The 21694-nt window shown below is 39.0% G+C and overlaps 1 protein-coding gene across 2 annotated transcripts in view; it reads right to left on the bottom strand.

The window, feature by feature from the left end:
• LRCH2 (leucine rich repeats and calponin homology domain containing 2) overlaps positions 1 to 20695 on the bottom strand; it is a 35397-nt gene extending 14702 nt beyond the window's left edge. Inside the window, exons 1-12 of one of the 2 annotated variants that reach the window (XM_026040911.1) lie at positions 20422 to 20695; positions 10638 to 10782; positions 7726 to 7852; positions 6115 to 6220; positions 5893 to 6029; positions 5543 to 5676; positions 4226 to 4313; positions 3529 to 3640; positions 3114 to 3211; positions 2958 to 3025; positions 2604 to 2708; positions 1168 to 1245 (exon numbers count right to left, since the gene is read on the bottom strand). In XM_026040911.1, coding sequence (XP_025896696.1) covers positions 1168 to 1245; positions 2604 to 2708; positions 2958 to 3025; positions 3114 to 3211; positions 3529 to 3640; positions 4226 to 4313; positions 5543 to 5676; positions 5893 to 6029; positions 6115 to 6220; positions 7726 to 7852; positions 10638 to 10782; positions 20422 to 20695 — 1472 coding nt within the window. Of the gene's footprint in view, positions 1 to 1167; positions 1246 to 2603; positions 2709 to 2957; positions 3026 to 3113; positions 3212 to 3528; positions 3641 to 4225; positions 4314 to 5542; positions 5677 to 5892; positions 6030 to 6114; positions 6221 to 7725; positions 7853 to 10637; positions 10783 to 20421 lie in introns of those variants that run through there. The other variant, XM_026040912.1, reaches the window with a different exon arrangement.
• Between the last annotated feature and the right edge of the window lie 999 nt (positions 20696 to 21694).

Genomic DNA, 21694 nt, shown 5'->3' with positions numbered 1-21694 from the left:
TGAAACATAAATTACTCAACAACACACACTGTTCCTCGTTTGTGTATGCTCAATAAAAATCAACATTGTGACTCACTTCCCTGTKTCTCCTAGTCATCCAAGTATAACATCTGCTCCAAAGTGCTGACTAGATGGGAAGWAAAGGTGATGGCAAGACAAACTATGTTATCAGGAAGTATTTTCCAAGGTTTGAGAACTTAATAAGTGGAATCTCTTCTAAACCATCTCTTTTGTTTGCATTTCCTGAGCAAATATAATATCACGCTTAGGAGACACAAACGAGATGAATGATGCTAATTACTTTAAGGACAGCTGCCTCCAAGTTTAAACAAGTAGAACTATCTGGGACCTATGAAGTGTGCAAGGACACAATAWCTTTTACAGTGAGACAGAAAAATAACTCCTAGCAGATTTTAAAATCAAGAGTCAAGATTTTGCTCCTTGAAAACTGTCTCCTGTCCTCACACAGGGCTCATTGCTTTGTGACAGTCAATGACTGCTGAGTATCAGTACTACAGATTTATGCAAAGCGAAGCCTCCCTACAGAGGGTTATTTAAGCTGAGCTTCTGTACTTTACGTTCAAACAGATCAGGAGCATTGATAGGAGGGCTAGAGTTTCATCTGACATGGTGACAAACTTTAAAATCACTTGACTCATCACATAYGTGTCTGATCACAACCTATACAGTCCCATCCTGGATTTCTTGTCTCCTGTGAGTTTTCTTTTTTCATCTGCTCTTTGCTCTCTTTTGGCTGCCAAATACAAAACAAGCTGCTGCCAGTTATGCTAATTTGAAAGTTATTACTAAAATCAAAAGCTCTAAAAAGCCTCTTGCCTGAAGTTCTGCCCTGGAGATGCTGCATTTTCATATTCAAAGTCAATCACTGGAGATAAAACATGCCAAAGGTGATGGAAAGCGAGCTTCTAGTTTGTCTAGTTTGAACTGCTATGGGCAGCCTGTCCAATAAAATGARCCATTTTTCTTGCATTTCATCTTAACAATAAAAGCATTTGCATCTRTTTGTTATTAATAAAAACAAAACCAAAAAACTTAGGCTAACTTAACCAGGTCCTTTAGACTGTTTTTGTCCCAGAAATGGACTAAATTGGTTCTTTTGTTTGTATTTTAACTTTGGAAATCTGAAGATCTACAAACACTATATACCTTGATGCACGTCCTGCCGCCCTTGTCCTCTGGAAGAGTTTTTCACTGAATGAAGTCCTATAGCTTAATGGCCTTCGTCTGTATTCACATTTCATGTACATCAAAGCCAAAGACGGAAGAAGGAAGCAGGACAGGTTGATGGGAGAGGACAAGGAAGTCAATAGCATAGCAAGCAAAAAGAAAAGAGAAAGACTGCATAATATTAAAAAGAAAATACACTGAATGAACAGAAATATGGTTAGTAAGATATTACTTTGTGATGCACACTCTGCTGAGAATTCCATTCACATAGGCAGGACTGTACATATTTTCTACAAATAAATTCAGGAATGTCTTAATTTCTAATACTATTTTTATGGCTCTTCACAGCAAAAAAATATAAATTCATGAAACTATAGATTCACTAAATTACACTTTACTAACTTTAACTATGATTTTAAATTAGAAGCCAATTTGTACCTCAGCATTTAATGATGAATACGTAAGCTTTCAAAATAAATTCTAAATCTAGAAGCAAAACTCAACAAATAAAATTATGTATGTATGACCAGTTTAATAGCAGAGCAGAACCATTAACAAGATAGCTATAATTATGTTTAACTAAAGTAAAATTGAAGCTGCAGTACTTGAGGAGTGGCTTGGTACTTCAAATAACACCCAGCAAATATTAAGAAGGAACGAACGCCACACGTAATATAAACAACCATCATAGAGAAGCAAAGATTAAGAAACAATAGCGAATCTCCCTCTATTCATATATTAAGTAATATAGGAAAAAAGGATCCCTTTTTGGCAGTACTTCTAGTAACAAAAAATCCTCTTTCTTGCTCTGTTTTCCCTTTTAAAGAAATTTTCAGTCATGATGCCAACACAAAGTGAAAGAAGTTTGATAGTTTATCAGGGTGAATACCCATGCTATCAAATTCTGCAGTTACACACTCTGACATTTCACAGATGAACAAATCTCATCAGGCCACAGGAAACGTGGATGCAAGAACTGCTACCTAAATTACCTTTATTTTGACACTATACCCAGCCTCCCACAAACAGGTTCAACAAAAGATTAAGGCAAGATAATGTAAATACCTCACTATTAAGCTCTTCATACCAGCATCATCACTCACGTTTACATAAATCTACATAAACAACTTCTTYGAGGGGCAGGAGGGACTCAAATTAGAGGAAAAAAATAGGAAAAAAAAAAGAACAAAAAACCATTCATCTCTTCCTTCCACACGATGTATGGAGCTGCTTTTCAACAGCAACTTTAGGTAAAGAAATGCAAGATACGTATCTTGGAATAGTCTATTGATTAAGCTGTTATATAGCTGAATAAGACTGTTCTCAAAAGTGCATGAAGTATCAAGAACTTTTGGGCAGAAGAGAAGTTAAAGAACAAACTAGCATATAAGTTATCTAACCTAATATTGTAATACCTGTGTCTTTGTTCTTGCTGCAGTAACTGAGCTGCTATTTTTCTCAGGTCAGTCACTTCTTTAATTTCATCATCCTCTTCAGCCAGCAGCTGTTCTTTCTGAAGTCTAAAAAAATTAAACATTACCTCGGCTTTAAAGCTTACTGTCTTCTTATGATTATGGAAATTAAAGCACATTCTTCAGTGAAGGAAGACTGAAACAGGTATGTCACTGAACAATAAATGGTATACTTTCCAATAAGCTTTTTTCTGTCCAAGTAGGATTACAATGCAAGTCTATAGATTTCTTTTCTCCCTATGCAAGGAGAAAAGCACCCCCATCTGCCTCCCAAAAAGCAGATTTTTAAAATTTTACCTTTTTTCATCTCCCCACTCCTCATTCCGTTCCGTCTTCTGGGTTTTCTCAGGATGTTTCCTCCGCTCCTTACAGTGAAAAATAAATTTAGAATTCAATTGAAAAAAAAAAAAAAAAGAACTGCTGAGCAGCTTTTCTTTAATCAAGTTAAGGCACCTTCATATAAGACAGCAATGGTCCAATCTGTATTTCTCCTTGCTCAGGAACAGCTCCCTCTTCTGCGTTCGGATCAATATAATCATACACCTCCTGGTCTAGTGAGGATTGATGAAGAGTGGAAAAGATAACATTAAGCAGTTCTCTGAACCAAGTGTTATTCCTGAGAGAGAGAAGTACTTATGAAAAATGTCAAATAAAGAGAAYACAGTGAAATCCTGTCTCCTCTATCCAGAGAAGAATTTTTCCCTCTTTCYGGTCTTGTGTATTCGTGATTTTATGAAATTGTTTACCGAGATGATAAAAATACAGTTCCAACATGCCACAGTATCATTTTGTGCAGTTTTGTTAAATTATATTACCTAAGCAACAGTATTTCTGTTACCTAAAGTGACAGAAGTACAACAGATATTACCTTTCTGCGGATCGAGTTTACTTCCCACTACATGATTGTCATTCCTTAATGTCTGTTCCCTTGTGGATTCTGATACCTGGGAGTGAAGGCTGATTGTGTCATCATCAGATGGCTGCAAAGACAGTCATACTTAACACAAACTTAACATATTACTATCAAAGTCTTTTGTTCTATAGCACTTGGTTGTAGTACTATTAATTACAACTGGCTAAATTTAGATCTCTACAAATAYATAAATACGTTGTGTGGATTTCTGTGCATAACTATAAATGTAGTAAGTCATTTAGAAGTTCATATTAAAATTTAAACAACAAAGGACTACTAATACATACAAAAACTCAAGTTTAGTGAAAATATATATCCATTTTCCTCTATTGTATTAACAGTAAAAACAAATGGCACATGCTTTGTTCTCTCTTTAAACCTTAAATATATTATTTCATATCTGAAAAAAATCTGAACAACTCCTTAGAGTAGAAATTGATTTTAAAATGTCTAACAGTGTGAACTGGAATAACCTAAGGATATTCAAGATGATGATGGTTTTATGTCTGTACTGCTGAAATTTAAATTCAATGACACAAATTCCTGAAGGAYGTAACTGCAACTTAATTAAACCTTTCTAAAGCGATGTGAAGTACAAAGGGAAAAAAAACATTCTATAAAATTTACAAATTTAACAGTGAATAACACTCACTTCTGTTGTTGATAAYCTTTTATCTCCATTATCACTTCCAATGCCAGAGTCCGGTCCATGATTCTTATTGGGATAAAAGTCCTCCATGCTATTTAAAAAAATATGAATTAAAGAAATTGTATTAAAAATGTATAAATTCTTCCAAAAAAAAAAAAGAAATATGTTCTATAGTTGCTGCAACAGATTTTTTGCACACAGATGAGAAATTCCTCAACTTCTGAAAGAAATGTTTAGAAGAAAAAAAATCCCCACTATGAAAGAAAAGCTAAAGATCCACAAAAGCTATTTCATTGGCTGGTATTATTTCCTATTGKCAGTAAGCATATTCCCTACGACATTGTCACATTCTAACAGTTTAAATCTGCTTAAATAGATTTTCTGTTTTTTCTCCTCTAAATGCATGCCTTCCACAGACAACCAATGCAGCAGACAGGAGACACGGTACGCTACTCCAACTGTGCACTGTGGAGCTTGGTTTATATTTATAATATGGCAAATGTATCAAACAAAACATCACAATTACATGGATGTTGTTCAGCAGTAACATCCATGAGTTTTCCTTTTCCAACCCATTTTATCGCTGTAGCGTGAAGTYTGGTGCAGATTTATGGGGAGCATGTGTGGTGGACCAGGGCTTCTAGGGACACTCAGAAGCAGCCTGTGGACACTGTAAGCTTTATTCATAACTCAGCTTGCTTTCAGCTCTAAACAGAAGGATGACACAGGTTGAACATGGTATTTTAAGCAGATGGCAAAAATAGAGCATTATTCCACGTGGTGTACACTGGCAAGGCAGCTGAAGACAGGAAATAGAAAATCACTCCCACTCAATCACTCCAGAGAGGTATTGAGTAAAAAAATCAAGCAAAATACGCTGCATTTTTGAATTTCAGGAGTAATTCAATCAACAAATCCCAGATATTTCACTGATGTTTAAGTTAGATTCCATTAACACATGTTTGGGAGACAGACTTTYCATATACAGGCTAACTCTACGTTCAGCAATGTTATGGGAATGCAGCATCAATGTCTTAAAAAGCTGAGTTTTTCAATAACCAGAAGCTACATTGTTTTTGTAATTTTCAGATCTTGAGTGAGCATAATGAAATTTCATAGCAATGCCGACAGTCATTAAGCTTCTAATAACACAAACTTAGATAGCATGACTTCTAAATAAACAGCCTTTAAATTACTGAAATTACAGCTATTAAGCTGTAATTAACTTATTGTGGTACTTCTCTCCTGTTCCCTAAGCGCCACTTCATAGCAAATACTAAAATAAATTCAAAATAAATAAATAAAAACTACAAGACCTACCTGTCTGTGAGTGGCTGGGAGGGGATTCGTTTACCCAGTGATGGAAGATCCAAAGAATCTGGTTTTTTATCTATTCTGAGGCACGCCTGAATGCTGAGGAATTTAAATATATGCACTTTACCCTTCAAACATATCTGTTTGGAAGCAAAAGAAATATTTATTACACATCATGTTTTTTAATGATACACCCCAATTAATGCCTTCTACACTGATAATTTAATGTCACAATCTTGCACTAGGAAAAATGCATCTAGAAAAATAATGAAAACTTAATTCATAGTAACTTMGAACAGCCCCCCTTTCTTAAAATCCTAAAGCACCTAAGCAAAATATAAAATTTCTATACTAACCTGTGCTGGTGGTATCTGCATTGGATTGTTATCCAAAACAATTACTTGTAAATGACGTAGTTTCCTGTAACAAATTGGAATTTCTGTAATTTTATTACAAGAAAAATCCAGCTTTACCAAGGGAAGGTCTCCTAATTCTGCAATGGAAAAGAAAAAAAAATCAGGTATCTGAACACTTTACATAGCTCACCTACATGAAAGAAAGGATAACAAGAAGCTTACCATCTGGCAACATATGGAGATTATTTCTTCTGATGTTTAATTCTCTAAGTGACTGTAGTTTTCCTATCTGCTGGGGAAGGACCTGAAGTTCATTGCAGCTAATATCCTATGAAAATAAAATGAATATGTGAATTGAACAATTTAAATGAAATTAAATGAGAGCTGCAGTTAAAACTATTATAAAGCATATCATAGAAAAGAAATCCTATCTTCCTTCATYTTTACCCTTTACAAGTGGAAAAGGTAACACACACCTCCCTATTCCTTCACAACTTTGGCCATTTGTCTTTCAGGAATTCAGTTGAAAAAGGTAAAACAATAAATTTAGATTTATACAGTTGCCTTGAAATCAGGAGAGTCTGGTGCAGTTCTCATGTCAGTCAAAAGCTTCAAGGGTAATTGCATGTAAATGATTCGGATTCTGTTCCTTTCGTAAAAATTCTCYTCCTTCCTGATAAAATTAGAAGCAGTGCCACTAAAAATTTACAAAAGCAATAGCATGCTCACCAACTTTGGGGTTTAATCACTAGAGGGTGACAAAGCTGCACCGAAGCAGCATAGTTTACACCACTTCTGCCACAAACTTATTTTTGTGTAGGTAGTACATACTGCATCAGCAGTCATATTGATCTCAGGCAGTTCCTAATCTATTTTATTACTAACTCAGGAAAACTGATTTCGGTGACAAGTTTCTTAAATGTAGGTAACAAGGCTGAATTTCTCGATGAAAAAAAACATAAGCCAATTTTGAAGCCTCGCTCAGGAACAACCAGAATCGAGGTTAATGAGAAAAAAAAAAAAAAAAAAAAAACCAACATCACTTTCCTCCTTTACCCACTCGCAGAGCTTCGGCACGGACCCTGCTCGTGTGCTCTTGGCATTAGAAATGTCTGCACAGAGCCAGATGTCTGAAACTACAGGTTGCCTGCAATGAGCTCTTGCAGGAGCTATTTTGAGTTCTTCTCTGTTCCCAGCACCCAGATTAAAATAGGATTCCTTCCCTGAAAKCATCTCCTTGAGAGCATGTATTTTTAAAATATAAATTATGTTCTAAAGAGGTACAACACAGATATTACAATTAAACTCTTTGGTAGGCTTCTAATCTTATCATTAAGCACATACTCCAGGTTTAGCAATTATGAAAGAAGTCAGCAGTASCACAACTGCAATTCTATAAGATGTTCACTCTCTGTAAATAGCAGCAACRATTCCATCTTGAATTGCTAAAACGGGGAGGTGACTATTAATTTCTTATCTATAACTCACCAAAAGCAGTAGAAAACATCAAAAAAAACTCAGAAACATTCAACATATCTCCTATTAATGCCAAATTACAACCTAAAAACTCAGTAACCAYCAAAAAACACCGTTATTAACAATACACAAAATAAAGGCTCAAATAAAATAATGCAAAGAGCAGTTCTGTTTCTGAGGGAGGGATGAACTTATTAATCTTTAGATAACCCAACATACTGATTTGATCAAACACCGAAAATGAATTTACATTCTGCAATCCCTTATGTAAAAGCCATCACGATTGTACATTTATCTTACATTGTAAGTAGGCCACATATACTTTAAGTGTTCTTAATACAGTGCAATTATACTTACCAATTCCATTAGGTCTCTCAACTTCCCAATTTCTTCCGGAATGGAGACCAGCTTGTTATTACTGACTACCAAGACTTTAAGTGGAAGATCAAACAGGTATTTTGGCAACGTTGATAAAAGATTTCGACTTGAAAGAAACAAACAATAAAGGCTTGATTATTACATTCTCTTTTTAAGCTCAACATGAGTCTGAGGTGCACACTGTGGAACATTCCTCCTGTTCTACAAGGCACCCTCCACCTATTATAATTTAATCTAAATTTAAGCTATAATTTCCATAATGAATTCCTTACCGGATAAAGCTTCCCTTAGCTAAGCTGCACGTCCCCATTTCACTTGGTAAATGAGGATGTACTATAACTGAATCTCCTAATAATAAAATGTACACACAGAGAAATCTGTCAAAAGATTAAAAATAGCCTGGTAACCTATAAACAYACCTGCAAATAACAACAGTAAGAGCTCAGGGTACTCTAACTYGCCTTCTTGAAGCTCTGTGGAACGGCACCTGGCTGCATTTCCTCCACACGATGGAGAGGTGCAGCTCATCTAGCACCTTGTCACCAATGCTGTCACTCTAATTATCAATATTACATCTGGGCAGTAACAAATCTTTCACCAATATTAAGTCAACATGGAACAAATACTGACAACAGGACCACATTACTGCTGAATTAACTATGGCAGACAAYATTCGGTGCATCTTTTATATTCATTTTTATGCTGTTTCTGGTACCTTCCAAAGGACCAACTGATCTGATAGTCTTTCAATATAAACTTCATGTTCTCACCAAATTGGAACAGGAAGGGTTTATACAAGATCACTGCTTCTCACAGCACGTAGCCACAGCTCTCCTGAGCCATTATCAAAAGCCCTAAGCATCTATTTATTACTTTGCTCAGCAATGGTCTAGAAGGTATGATTTAATTAACGTTAATTTTTGCTGTGTGTATTATTTTCCAACTGCACGTACATACACCTGCTATATTAACAGGGAAGGTATTATTGCTGGCAATTTAATTTAAATTGCTTTCATAACAGCTACCAACTGCAGGCTGCCTCCTGCCAGAAATTAGTACTATTTTTTTTCTGGTAAGCTACTTTTATAAAAAGCCACTGGAAAACCAGCTTGTTCAGATGTGGTATGAAAGCAATTGCTTTCACATATAAAAACAGAATCTTTCCTGTAATTTCAACAAGTGTCCAGAMGCCAAAGGGTCTATTTTGCAAGAACCTTTTGAAGAGCTGACGTTRGTTTTCACAGTATGTTAAGAAGAAAAGCAAAGTTTTAAAGTGCCTCTGTGTAATGGAATTGCATCAGAACATTGCTTTCATATTGAAAACCTAAACTTTTTCAATTACCCCTCTACATGCATATAGTTTATATGCAAGAATAGCAAAACCACAACCTGGAACTTTTCAGCTTTGAAATAGTGCAATTTTGACAAAGCTAGTTAAYAATAAATTGCTATCACTATCCTTACAAAGAGCAATGCATCTTTGCATTAGGCTGTAGGTTTTCAATAAGCTTTCTTGCTTTTGAACTCAGGCAGATATAACTGGCTGTTTCTGTCTGGTAATCTGTTGGCATGTGTGGAAAGCAAAAATGTCATGTACAAGTCAATGAACTTTTTTATTTACTTAGAAACTTTGCAATGAAAGTTAATTTTCTGCAATGACTTAGAACAGTTGCCCTTTAAGCCTCCTTTACAATGTTGCCTATTTTACAATGAATTGCATAACACTTTTCTTTGCTCTTCTGCATCCAAAATTAGAATTTGAGATCATGTGGGTTTTCCTCTGTAATCACTGTACTGAAACTAGTAAGTCAGTATCTTGGTCTATGTTTAGCTACTGCCTGTCCATGTGTGTGTGCATTCTGAAAACTCAATTCTCACACACGCTAACAGAAAAAAAGTAAGAGGTAAAAAAAAAGGTCATTAAATGAGCCAATCCTGAAACAACATGAAATGCTCACTGAGAATCAGATGTTCCTCTATTTTTGTATCAAGAAATGTATTCAGCATTCAGTTACCATCAACACAGACTCATGCTTTTGCTGCTCTGTGAAAGAAATTAGGTCAAGTTTCTTTCACAAAAGATYGCAGTTTTATCATGTCATTTAAAACCTCCACAGAGTAGACTATTCTTAGAAATTAYCAGCATAACTTCTGATATTTGGAGATTAAGAATTATGGTATATTTTTCTTTTATTTTTCCTTTTCTTTTCTATCAATTCAATTTCTAAAATTTCAAATTACTTTTTGAATTGATATTGTGCAAAAACAAAAGTTATTTCTGGAGCAAATATGTTCAATAGTTCTTCATTGAAAAGACTGGTTTGGACTTTAATCATATAAGAAACAAGATATTGTGGAGCACGATGTCTCAGCTATCATGGAAAGGTTCCTCTAGAGTCCCATGCTTCTATACATACACATTATACCTTACATGATCTCCAGCAGAGTTCATATCCATTTACTATTTTTTCTGAGAAGATTCAACTATATGTTTCCCAAGCCTAAAATAGCAATGCATATGACTAATGTACAAAATGAGTAGGTCCTTCAGTCCAGAGTAATTTATCTTCTTGCAAACAACAACAACAAAAATCTATATACGTAGCTTTTAATCACACTCTACCTGCATAGCATTAACAAATTAAACTYCCAAGCTTCCTTGTGGACAGAAATCCTACTGTCAGAAATCTCATGATGCTGTCAACTCCTTCCCACAAGGAAGGCAACAAGAACTCTTGCTGCAAAAAGACCAAGAATATGGCAAGCAACCAAGAGAAATATTTTTATCTGTCTAGGGGGAAGTAAGGGCACAAAGGCTGTTGGTGTCCTGAAGAAATAAGATGTCATCTCTCCAATGAAGCACAGAAGAAAGAATGACAAGGGTTACTCACCTAATGTTAAGGTAAGTAAGCATTTGCAAATTTTTAATAGATTCTGGAATGGATTTGATGCAATTGTGATACAAATTCAAAGTTTCCAGTGGTGCAAACAGCCAGACGTCAGGTGGAATTTCAGTAAATCTGTTCTTTGAAAGATCTGAGAACAAAAAAAGAAGTAATTTTTAGTAAAAAATTTGTCCACCATAGGAGGATGTGCAAATACCCAGTTATTCCTGTCCCAGTCCTAAAAATGAAGGTGTTGCAAGAAGTCTGAAATAGCCTCTAGCAAAACCAAGGTATGGATGCTACTGGATATAATAATCACAGGAAACACACATGAAAATTCTGTATCAATTCTAAATAAGAACACTTAAACACAACTGAATACCAATTACGAYTGCCCTTTCTCTATCAGTCTCTGTTTTGTACAACTCTGAATTTTTTTTTTTCCCCACTTGAGGCACAACAGTGAGTCACAAACTGCAAGCCAGGTAAACAGATTAATGTAACTGTCAAGAACAGCAAAAGATTATTCTAATTCCGCTGTGTGAAACGCCTGCAATGATAAAACCAAACTGGCACAAAACGCGTATGTATTTATTCAACTAAAGAACTACAATTCTTACCTAAATGTTTATTCTTTATCCTAAGCACAGTTACTGGTCTGTCCTCTAATTTCACATTCATAACTTAGCTTAAAAAACAATAAAACACACACAAACCACCGTCAACCTTTTATAGCTATGAAAATAAGGATGCAGCCTAGACTAGGAGCAGAAGTGGAGGATCTTTGACAAAGGAAACAGAACACTCGGGCCAGAAGTATTTTGATGGTGCATGACTGCATCATGCAAATCTGCRTATTTCCAAGGATGTGATTTCTCAGAAACTGGACATATTGTTTTAACAAAATGCAGCAAGGAGTTTTGATTATGAGTCGTTAGCAACCACATAAGAATGACTATGTTTCTGCCTAGGTACCATCACACTACTTGTGAAAGAAGTATTAAATTTTGCTCTTTTTCTGCCTGACTAGAGATGCAGAGTCACAGGATGGTACAAAGAAACACCACTTTCCAGTGGCATTAGCTTTGGAAGCAACAGCATTCAGTTTGCTTCTTAATGGCYAGAACATGTGCAATTTGAGAGCCAACTGGCTGTCACGCCACCACTGAGTTATTTCTAAGAAATATTCTCAAGCATAAGCACTGCAAAGCCATCAGTTTCATCCAATCGGCCAATTATGGAATAATGCTGACACTGAATTCAGCAAACTTTAGCTTCAAGAGTCAGGAAGAGAGAGTCCAGGAGTAGAATTCTTAACGCACAGAGTGAGAAGACCTCAGGACAAAAAATTAACTACAATGAAACATCCAACTAAAATTGAAAACTCTGCTAAAATGGTTTTAGCATAAATGGAGAAAGTTTTAAAAATACCRGTTCGATTTCTGCTTCCCAACACATTTCAAAACATCAAAGGAAAACAGCAGGTTTCATTTGAACAAACTTTCTGCAAAATCCTTTTCAAGCTGCAGTTGTGGGTGTTATGCAAAGACTAAATATAAGACACCATCAAGGGTTACTCAAGAAGCACAGCATGTTTCAATTCACTGTCTCTGCAGAAGCAACAAAAGCCAAAAGCTCACCGTTGCTGAGGTTAATTTAAAAAAGAGGAACTACAAAAATCTGAGGAACGGGGTTAAAAAATAAACTAAATTGCAACCGAAAGAGTGAAGCCTTCACTGACTGCATGGAGACAATTTACAGGCACAGTACTGGAGGCTCAGAACAAAACTGATTATGGAAACAAGAACAAGCTGGGATTTAGAGGTGGAGTTAGTGGAAGTAAGTGGGTATCTCTCATGAGCTTCTGYAAGTCATGTTCTAAAATAAAAACAGAAGCCTCTAATTTTATGAGGTTAAATTAAAACACAGTAATGCAGTCATAAAGTATTAACATTATGTTTAACATTTGTTCTCGCTCTGCATTTGTTATTTGTTACCATCAAAGCCACTGCCAGAGTAGACTGGTCTCTGCTTTGATCMAGGGCTCCATTTCCATCCCCGTTGGACCACATTCTGTACAAGCTAAATGCTGTATCTGGACTGCAAGGACTAGTTGAGATCTACACTTGACCAACATATCGTGACATGCATTTTCTTAAAAATATGCTGACCTACGACAGAATGTAGTTTGATAGTAAGAAAAACAATAGAAGTTTTTGAATGTGAAAGGAGGAACAGTCCTGGTGGGTTTTAACTTTTATTCAGCCATCAAACAGCAAGACGCATAGCTGAGATCTCAGGACTTCTGTGCATATTCATAAAAACCACGTGTTTCTCTGCCAATGATATGCCCAATATTTAACAGCAAAAGAAAGACGACAGAAAGATAGAAAATGAATTATTTTGGTCATTTTTTGGTGCAGGTTCAGTCATTTGATCAGTCCTCCAAAACATGCGCTGTCTCCTAATGCGCTATTAAATGAAACATTGGGTATTATTATAGGAGTGACCGTTCTCCTAGTAATATGATATCAAAGAATTTTAGTGCAGGACTGTTTCACATTAGATATTACCATTTTCTTCATATTGCTTCTCAGTTTCATACACTTCTGCTCCTCTGAGCCATTTAAAAGAAAGAAAGAAAAAGAGAATAAAAACTCTGCCAAGACCGTGGGTGGTTACAAGCTAATTTTTTTTCACTGGGTGTTTGACAGAGCACAAAATAGATTCTATTTTTGTGAAAAATACATTACAAAAGATCTAAGGTGCTGTTTGGGTTTCAAATCCATTAAATCAAGAGCTTGAAAATACCTACATTTTATCCATGTCACTAATACTAATTACATAGTCTGGGCACTGAATGTGACAAAAGAAACTGTACATGACCAAGCAACTGAAGATCTGCATAAAGCACAGCCAAGAACAGACAACTAGAAACTACATTTCACACCTTCCAAGTTCTTGACTCCGCAAACTAAACAGCACTACCAAACAACAACAAATAATCCTCTTTAAAATTGTATTTTTACCACGCTAGGGACTTGAACAAGCAACACCAACATCTGAGGCATGGCTGTTCCAACAGACAGTGGCCATGTCCACACGAGCTGCTCAAGCAATTCTGATTTTAATTTAAGGCACCTCTGCTTGCCTCCTGCTGGCTCAAACATATGTGTTTTTTACTGAAATTTTCAGTCATCAAAAACTGAACTAGAAGGTCTAAGTCAAACGTTGGAGCAATCAGGGGGCAAATGTGGGTGTCGACTTGCTGCACCCCAAGCACTGATGAAAACAGCAAATGAATTCAGTGAATTCACTGTGTGCAATCAGTGAATTCCAGGCTTTTCAGGGCACTGCAGCGTTCTGCTCCACCTTGAGAGCACGTAGGTTCAGTTACTTTAGCATGGGATGATGAAAACAAAAGTGCAAAGAACACACCAAGAGGAGAGGATCATTTGGAATAACATATACATCAGTCAGCTATATAGTTGAAGAGACATTACTCCATGCCAGGATTAGCTTCCCTTTCACTTCTAAAGGCTTCTTGCAATTTTGTTTCATAATAACCTTTCGATCAAGCCCCAGGAATCTTTTGTAATTCGAAATGCTAGGCAACAACTCCCACACGGAGGCTATCTGCTTCCCCAAACTAAATGGCATGTTAGTATTCTGTCTAGCCTAGGATTCTTAAAGCAGCTTAACATTGGAAAGAGTGAAATCTGTTTTCATGACAGTTCAGCAAGAATTTTTATTAAGCTTGTGTATTATAGCTCAGACCATCTCCTATTTAAATTGACATGACTACTTACTGGTTGCTCGCAAGCATTCAAAGACTTAATTCTGTTTTTTTCTTTTTTTTTTCCAAAATTTCAAATTTCTACTTCAAATTAGTTCAACTTTTTCATATAAAAATAACAGGGGAAAGTAATTATCAATCCATTCCTCTATGATGCAAATTTTGGGTTTATTACCAATACTCAAATGAACACAAATCCCCCAGAAAAAGCTTATGTTAATCTCTGTATGCTTGGATATAGACACAGCCTTTGCCTGAAGAGTTTACAATATACAGACAAGAGGCAGAGAAAGGGGCTACAGCAACGCAACTGTAACCAACATCTACTATAGGACTTAGACCTTCAGCGATGATAAAGTTAYTCACAATTGGATTAACTAAACAGAAATACTTAAAAAGAAAACTAGAAMGTTTCAAGACAAAGGACACTGGAAAACAAGGAGAGTGTAGAATAAAGCCGGGGGAAAAGGCTCTGTAGAAACTGGGCAAAACAACAGTTCATCAGTACAGGGCAAAAGGGGCTAATCACATCTACGACATTCTCTGGAGATACGAAGGCCGCTGCTGTAGCGACTTCAGCATCTGCTCTTATTTGTTGGTGCCTCCTGCTGACAGCGGCCGCCGATTCCAACCCATGCCAGCCCTCGTGGCAGCATTTGAGAGAGGTTGTGGCTGCTTGTGTTAGTTTAAAAGTAAATATACTAATATAATATCTCTCATTACTACACGTAATGAGCTGAAGTGAATGCTTGCCTAAACATTTTAGTCCTACTGAGCCTTTAGTAAAAGGTCTCGTCCCCTCTCTATTAGTTCTACCTACTAACATCGAGCGATAAAGTGACAAATTGAAGTAGATGTGTGTTTTAATACACAGATGGTCGGGGATCGGCGTGTTCTGCAGTTACATCTGCTGGTCAGCAGGCTACGAACAAACCTGGGAGGCRGGGTTCCTGCGAGCCTTGTGCTACAAGAATCTTTGCAGGGAAATCATACTTCACCCAGCAAGCTGCAGCTTCCCAGTGCTTCAGATGATAGTGGGGATAATCACACCTGCCCAAGCAATAAACTATTTTAGTTCTGTAACAGAGAATAAGGCTTTTTTTATTATCCAAAGTGCTACAACATTTGCCTGATCAGTCAGAAATCACTAGGCTTTTTCTGATTAACAGCAGTGCTGGTAGATAAAGTAAACCAGAACTTAAAGCTCTGCATCCAGTTACCTGGACCCTCATTTTTGTAGCAGCCAACAAATTCTCATAATCCCAGGTCAGCTGGAAGAGCAGTGAGAACAGACGGCGGGACGGCCAAAGAAAAGCAGGGAATTTAGAAGTCTCTCCACACTGCCATGTAGAATATTAACACAAACATAAATTATTCATTATTTTTCCATCTTCTGGGAAATTCTAGCCTTCAGGCAGTCTGTTTCAGTTACCTTTTGGCTAAGAACATGTTTTAGCTGTACGTGCCAGTCTTGCCAATAAAATGAACTTACACTCTTGAACCAGCTCTGAAAAAAAAAGATCACAAATCACGTGACAAGAAATCAAGTGAAAAAAATCAGCAAAAAAACCAAAGACTCATCCATTTTTGTTATGGCACATGATTTTGTAATATATTTCATCAAGTAAATACATTTCCCCCTTCTCAAATAATAAGCAACAAAGCAGGAGGGCAGGGAGGAGAGAGGCAGAAAAGACAGGAATTCTCTCTCTGGGAAGGACAACTGTATGGAAACCAATGTGCGGTGCAGCCAAGAGCTGAGAGTTCCCATCATCACATGAGAAACTAGATGACAAAAAGGATTGGGAACTACATGCATGCAACCTAGTTCTGCAGTTAAAAAAATCCTATGCTCTTCTCTACAGCTTTCTGCTGAATATGTTTGTGTTTATACATTCTGATTTGGATTATTTGGCAAGGAACAGGCAGAAAGAGCTATTTGCTTCGCATTTCTAAGAGGTATGTTTAACATTGAGAATACAGAGATTTCTCTTATATAAAACTGTTTTAAAATTTTAACATAATCCTGGAAATCAATCTAGATGGACACTTTCTTTGCAAAATAAAAGTTTGAAGCGGGACAAAAAGACCAACGGAGAAAATCTTTAGTTTAAGTCATCAGTTTTTCAACAGGCTTCATTTCTAGAATGTAATCTAGATTTATGCCATATAGGTATGTTATTTCTAAGCTAAAAAAAAAAAAAAAAGAGTTTAGCATTGCTATTCAGTCAATTGCTTGTCATCTCTTCAACCAAAATTGCTATCATCAACAAAAATAACTAACCATACAAGCAAATACATTGGTTTAGAAGTGGATGTTCTATATCTAGCAGTACAAATTAACGTTCTCATGCAAATCACACTCGGTTCTAATTTGCAGATTTCGTTGCTTTTAATCTGTAATCACATGAATGACTACACACTTAAGCAGGGCCAGAAACATGATGTAAAAATCAATGAGGCCATGTAAGTAAATCTAGACAACGGTATCTTAAACCGCAATCATATTTCTCCTCCAAATGACACATGCAGGAACCTCAATGTGGGAATTCTGCCCGTGGGGCTGAGATTATTAGCAGCCCTGGCAGGATGGCTCATTCTGAAGTCATATGGGGAATACATTGATGTTACTCCTCAGATATATGAAAAGGTAGCAGGTGGCTAGAAAGGAGAAATTCCAAAGCAAATATATTTATGGGCAATTCTTCACCTACTTGCAATTGCTTGCAGGTTCCTCCGCAATTAAAAAACGGGAATTAAATTTGTTGTGACAAATCGTAAGCAAGCTGGCCACTATACCACTATATATATCCTGAGTAAAGAAATTGTTTCTYGAGCTGTCAGTCTAATACTGTTCGTATGCACTAAACTCCCATTTCCAAGAGTGCTCACGAGGGAGGAGGAAATTGCAAAAAGAGTAAATTGACTCAGGTCAGCAAGGCAATAAAGCACCAGCACAGACCTAAAAAAACCTGGAAAACACAACTCTTAGCTAAATATAGAGAGATTATATCAATGTACTATACTCATTGACTTAATTGTCATGGGGATTAATGTTGCCCACAGGGGGAGAAGCAAAATTACACACATTAATAAAATGAATGGAATATTCAWATACCTCTTGATAAATCTCTGTATGCCTCTTAATATTTCATGACCTATGATTTTTTTCCAGAAGTTGTTTAAGAACAGCAGAGGCCTTGTCTCATTGGCAGATGACAAGTTTAGGGAAGAAGAAAATCAAGTTTCAAGAAACTGCAATTAAAATCCAGATCTGACAAAAGGTTTATCTTAATGCATAAGTGTCAATGATACAGAAATATTTTTTACATTCTGATACGTGTTGTTTTGTGTGGGGGAGAAAGTGGTGGTGGGGGGTATTATTAAATGCTTCTACCACAGATCTGAAAGTCTAAGAATTATTAACAACAATGTGTGTAAAAGTGAAACCCAGCAAATATTTCTGACTTCCAGATACGCCTCAGCCTACAGATTCTTATCTTGTCTTATTCAGGGAATATTGCAATGTCAAACAGCAGTAACTGATACAAAACGTCTGCTGAAATGTATGATGATTGCCTCTGAAGCAGCAGCACATTCTAGCCTAAGCTTTATACCATACTGATACTTTGTAAAGGAAATCAATGATTCTTCAGCAGGATACCATTTACCTGCTCATCCAAAAAATAATAATAAAAAAATCAATCTATGGATGAAGCCAAAATAAAGACTATAAAGCTATTGTTTACAGGCAAGTTTTAGAAAGATATCTAAAATCTTTATTTCAGAGTATTCATTCTTGAATCAGTGCTACATTAAAGCAGCACTGCTAYATGAATAATCTACTTGCATTCCCTACATTAACTATTTAATCCATTAACTATTTAACCCAGCTTCTTTCATACTGAAGACTCAATGGTGGTGACTGGACTCTACTACATTATAAAAGATAAAGATAATATTACCACATACACCTCTTACTTAGGTTATTAAAAAAAAAAAGCAAAATACAAACACAAAATATGGACCTTGATGAACTGGCTTGAGAAGGAAAGAAAATATATTTTTAATAATGGACTCCCTATATAAAATTCTTCATTTTTAATGTTTTATTTTTTGAATATTTATACACAGAAACTGCTTACTATGCTCTTGAAAATATTTTTTTGCTATTACAAGGAAACAGCTATCATTTAATGAACTCCCTCCTTCATTTAATCTGGTGCCTCCATTATAAATAATTAACACACTTCCACCTATCCATATTCTGCATCACACATACAGATGCATCATGTGTGTCAGGAAAAATATGCTAATAACCGAAAAATCATTAGCAGGCTTGGTACTGGATACTGGAAATTGGATTTTAAAATCAGTCCTTCACAAATTCTACCCCCTCCACAGCCTACTATATCACAGAGGAATCTGTGCATCATTATTTAAACCTCTGCATAAAACACACCTCACAAAGAGCAACAAAATGAATATTTGATCGACACCAGCAGGATGGGATTGTCAGAGACGGATAAGGTACCATAATAGGCAGCCTTGTATTCAGTAGGCCACCTACTCGTAAACCACTGAAAAATACAATATAAAAGCATATACCAAAAAAGCCCCAAAACAAAAACATGCCAGGACTTAATTCACAAAAAAAAAAAAAAAAAAAAAGGTGAAGCCACTACTATTTCTCAACAAAAGATGCTGGATCTCTCCTCAGTATTTTGTTCTAGCACATTACTAAAACGACCCATTTTCAGTGACTACCCCAGAAGCAAATAAATCTAGAAGTACTGCACATACGCGCCAAAACACAGCAAACCCCTAATGAAAAACACAGCTTTGTTTTCCCGCAGAGCATAAAGGAAAATGCCTCCAAGTTTACTCCAGCTAAAAGCCTGGGTAGCTCCAGGCCTCCACAGACAATATCTACAGTATTATTTATTTACCAAGATGGTGAATACGTTATGGGTGCACCWGGTGCACCCATACCCCTCTCCCTGCACAGGTAAGGCTTTTGGGATGGGCTGGGAAGAGGGAATCACCATGATCCTGAACAAAGCTCGGGAGCAGAGGCCGAGGCACCTGGACGGCCCAGCYGGAGGGCAGCGTGGAGCTCTGACGCCTCAGGCTCAATCCCGCACGCGAGAAGCGCGAGCCCTGGCCTTGCTGCCCCACGGCGGCACCCCCGGCGCCGGCTCCGTCCCCACGCTGTCCCCACACACGGGTGGGTGGCACAGGCGCTGGCTCTGGGCGCCCCTCCCCGCTGCAGGGGAGCACAAAGAGCTCCCTGGTGCGTGCGGACACCTCCACTGCGGGCACACACATACACACACATGTGTGTACATATATACACATATATGCACATATGTTATATAATACGAAGCAGGAGCCCCTCTCCCCGCAGACCCTGCCTTGGTGTACGCGCTCGGTGGCTCCTCCACCACGCACGCGTGGGCTGGAGGGGGGGTCCGCTCTGGCCCTGCACCCTCCCGCGCCCCTGTGACCACCCTGCACCCCGGCTGCCGCCCACAGCGCAGGCACGTCCTCCCCCGCACCCCTGCACGCAGGGGAGCACCCCCACACTGTGCAGCCCCCCCAAGCCTGGAGGTGACCTGCTCTGCACAGCAGAGCCCTACACATCCCCATTGCGTCCCCTCCACAATGGGGGGGACTGCCACCCCACTGCCACCCCAGCCCCCCACACTGCCACCTAACCCTCCTCACTGCACCCCCCACTATCACCTCAGTGCCCCCCACTGCCACCCCATTTCCCTGCCGCACATTCCCGTCACCCCAACCCCCGACACTGCCACAACCCAACTGCCACCCCAGCGACCCCTCACTGCCACCACAGCACCCCCCACACTGCACCTCCCCATCCAGCGACCCCTCCCCCGCACCCAGACCCTGCTCCCCCCGACCCCAACGGCCACCCCAGCGGCTCCCCCATCCCGCCCCGGCGGGGACCCCCCGCCCCCGCGCCGCCCCCACCTGCTTGCGTGGTGTCGCTGAGGTCGTAGCCGCCGCCGGGGAAGTCGCGCAGCTTCCTGCCGCTCAAGCAGAGGATGCCCGAGCTGCCCGCCTCCTCCAGGGCCCGCTCCAGGCTGCGCACCGTGTGCGCCTGCGGCAGCGTGGCCGCGCCCCAGTGCGGCCCGGACGAGAAGGAGAGCGTCAGGTGAGCGGGAATGCCCAGCCCGCCCGGACCGTTGTTGCCGTTATTGCCGTTGCCGCCGTTGCCGCCGCCGCCCCCCTGCCCGGCCGCCATCTTCGCGCCCCACAACAACAACAGCCGGGCGGCCGCGCCACCCCGCACCACTGCGCAGGCGCCGCGGGAGGGGCGGGGGGCCGCGCAGGGTGAGGGGCGTGGCCTCGCCGCGGCACGCACCAATGGGCGGCTGCGGCGCGCGCGAGGGGGCGGGGCCGGGCGGGGGCGCGCGCGCGGGAACGGCGGGGGCGCGCGCGCGCCTCTGTGAGGCGGGGCGGCGGGAGCGCGCGCTGCTCGGCGACCCGCCGGGGACACGATGGGGTCTTCTGCTCCCCGGGCGTTCTTGTCCCTCCACAGCACTGCAATTAGGTGGTTTTCGGCAAAGTTGGGGTTTGCCCCTCGTTGTCTGTAATTTATAGCGACTTTTTTTTTTTTTTGGTCCAATTTAAAAATCATCTGAACTAGGTGCTTTTGAGCATTGCCTCAGGGCTTGTCATGAGCAGCACATAGCTGCAAAGCTGGTTTCTTTTTGCGGGGAAAAAATATTAAGTAAAAGGGGGAAGAATCTCACATGGTCAAACAAAAAGGGGAAAAAAAAGAAAAAAGAAGTGTTATTGCCCTAAAGTGAGAAGTAAAGGGGGGGGAAAACAAAACCCTATTACATTTAAAAAAAAACTACAAAACTCTCAAAGATGCCAATGTTTCTGACTGAAAGCGTGAACACAGAACGGAGAAACACTAATCAGAAACGGGCTTCACATATCCAGGCCCTTGCTACACTAATGAAATGCTCCATGGTGCCTGGAATACTGTATGGATGAATAATTATCGCTATTACCATGTTATCTGCACTCGTTAGGTGCTGCATATTTATCTGTCAGGAGTGACTGTGAAGCCATAATTAGGAAATCCTAAAGAAAAGCCCGAGATCCGCATTTTTGAGGCAATTGCTGCGGGTTTGATAAGCAGAATCTGATGTTGTGCTTTGAACCTCCTGAAGTTCCTTAAATGGCTGGGCTTTTTTTTTTTTTTTCCCCGGCATACATCATGAGTAATGTG

This window comes from Nothoprocta perdicaria, unplaced genomic scaffold (genome assembly GCF_003342845.1).
Source record: "Nothoprocta perdicaria isolate Ctin4 unplaced genomic scaffold, notPer1 scaffold_270, whole genome shotgun sequence".
In the NCBI taxonomy this organism is placed as follows: Eukaryota; Metazoa; Chordata; class Aves; order Tinamiformes; family Tinamidae; genus Nothoprocta; species Nothoprocta perdicaria.
Note: the sequence above shows the minus strand (reverse complement) of the source record. Positions and strands in the feature narration are given on the sequence as shown.